Here is a 1,650-nt window from a genome sequence, read left to right as displayed (position 1 = left end):
TTGGCTGGCAGAAGGTGTATGATAACGATTTGGACAACATTGCTGGCGATTACAAGTCTCAAGTTTTGGGCGCAGAGGCAGCTATTTGGTCGGAAGAAATTGACGAGCATACTTTGGATTCACGTTTCTGGCCACGAGCCAGCGCCTTGGCAGAACGTTTGTGGTCGAATCCGAAGCAGCCGTGGCGTTCGGCTGAAGCGCGTATGCTCTATCACCGACAACGTTTGACAGAATTGGATATTGATGCGGAATCAATGCAACCAGAGTGGTGCTTACAAAACGAAAATCAATGTCCCATAGATGCTTATGATCAAAAATTTTGAATCTGAAAGTAATACTAATTTTGATTATATTCGTAATAATACTGATAATAGGTATGTTTGATGTAAAATATCCAGCAGCAAATCAGGGTAATTTCGGAGAAATGTCAACTTTTCGCATACATAGAAAATTATCTAAAAGCTTCAAAGAACAGAAAGTCTAGCTGATTATTTGGCATATATTACACGGTACATTCTAAAAAACGTAATTTATACACTAAACATTATTAAATATTATATAGCAAACATGCCTATTATCTTACTTGTAACTGTAATACATATTTTTGAAATGTATATGTGAGAGTTGTTAATAAAAATGATGGTTTTGAATAGAACTTCTACCATACACTGGCATAATTTGACGAGGTGAAATCCTTTCATCGAAAATATATGCTTGAGGTATTACTTCCAATTTTAGAACAACTACTTTTATGAATGCACTTGCTTTATATAGTTGATATTAGGGAAAATTGCGTGTGGATAGTGTGGAATGTTCTGAATTTATTGGAATATACTTTAATATGCCCGTACGAGTTGTTTATTCTTTTTACTTTGATATTGTTGGTGTTCTGCTTGTTATGCTAATTAGTATTAAGGCCGTTATTGGGCAACAGAATAAAAAACCGGTTGTGCTTATAAGCTTCAACTCATTAAAAGCGTTACAAAAATATATAGGGCACTGACGCAATTAATGCTCCTTTCCACTTGTGCATAGGCACTTTCTAAAAAATTAGTTAATCCACTTTCAAGCTGCTTTGTATTTTAAATCGCTGGTTTCATAATATTTTTTTTAACTTTTTTTGTTATAATTTTTTTTACTAATGCCAGTTGGCGATCGTGCGTGGTTCAAGACGATTCTTTAACATTTACATACACACATACATATGTATGTATGCAGAAATATAGTGGCTTTTGCTGTTTAAATCAATCGGAATCAGAAGCAAAACAAAAATATAAAAAATCTAATATCCCTGAGTGTTTGTACTGCAGCGGCAATTCGTTAAAAACCAGCCAAAGAAGCTGCTGTGTGTTGTTACCGCTTTAGTTGTGTTTCCACTTTAGCCATATTTCACTATTCAAGTGCGGGTGAATATTTTAGTTTTCTTTGTTGTGTTGTTCGCTCGTTTTTTTTGTTTTTTTGTTTTGTCTGTTGTTAAAAGTGCCACAAGCAATTACCATATTTAAATTGGCTCATACATTTGCAGTCATTTCAAGCGTAAACGTCGCCGAGACTTGGTCGAAAACGTTGTAACTGTGAATTCATTAATCAGGCCAACAAATCGAATATGAAGGTGTTGGCATCGCTTTTGGTGGTACTTGCATTGAGTGT

At 35.0% G+C, this 1,650-nt stretch overlaps 2 protein-coding genes across 2 annotated transcripts in view; one reads left to right on the top strand and one right to left on the bottom strand.

Moving 5' to 3' along the window:
- Positions 1–677, top strand: part of LOC108976673 (chitooligosaccharidolytic beta-N-acetylglucosaminidase-like) — a 6,731-nt gene extending 6,054 nt beyond the window's left edge. The window contains exon 2 of the mRNA XM_018945919.1: positions 7–677. Coding sequence (XP_018801464.1) covers positions 7–323 — 317 coding nt within the window. The 3' untranslated portion in view covers positions 324–677. The remainder of the gene's footprint in view (positions 1–6) is intronic.
- The window catches only part of LOC108976802, a 15,763-nt gene extending 14,358 nt beyond the window's left edge, over positions 1–1,405 (bottom strand). The window contains exon 1 of the mRNA XM_018946154.1: positions 836–1,405. The gene's annotated coding sequence lies outside the window, so the exon portion shown is untranslated. The remainder of the gene's footprint in view (positions 1–835) is intronic.
- Between the last annotated feature and the right edge of the window lie 245 nt (positions 1,406–1,650).

The sequence above is a fragment of the Bactrocera latifrons genome, unplaced genomic scaffold, assembly GCF_001853355.1.
Source record: "Bactrocera latifrons isolate USDA-ARS-PBARC rearing strain unplaced genomic scaffold, ASM185335v1 scaffold_8, whole genome shotgun sequence".
Lineage (NCBI taxonomy): Eukaryota > Metazoa > Arthropoda > Insecta > Diptera > Tephritidae > Bactrocera > Bactrocera latifrons.
The sequence above is the reverse complement of the archived record's forward strand: the minus strand, read 5'-3'. Positions and strand labels throughout refer to the sequence as shown.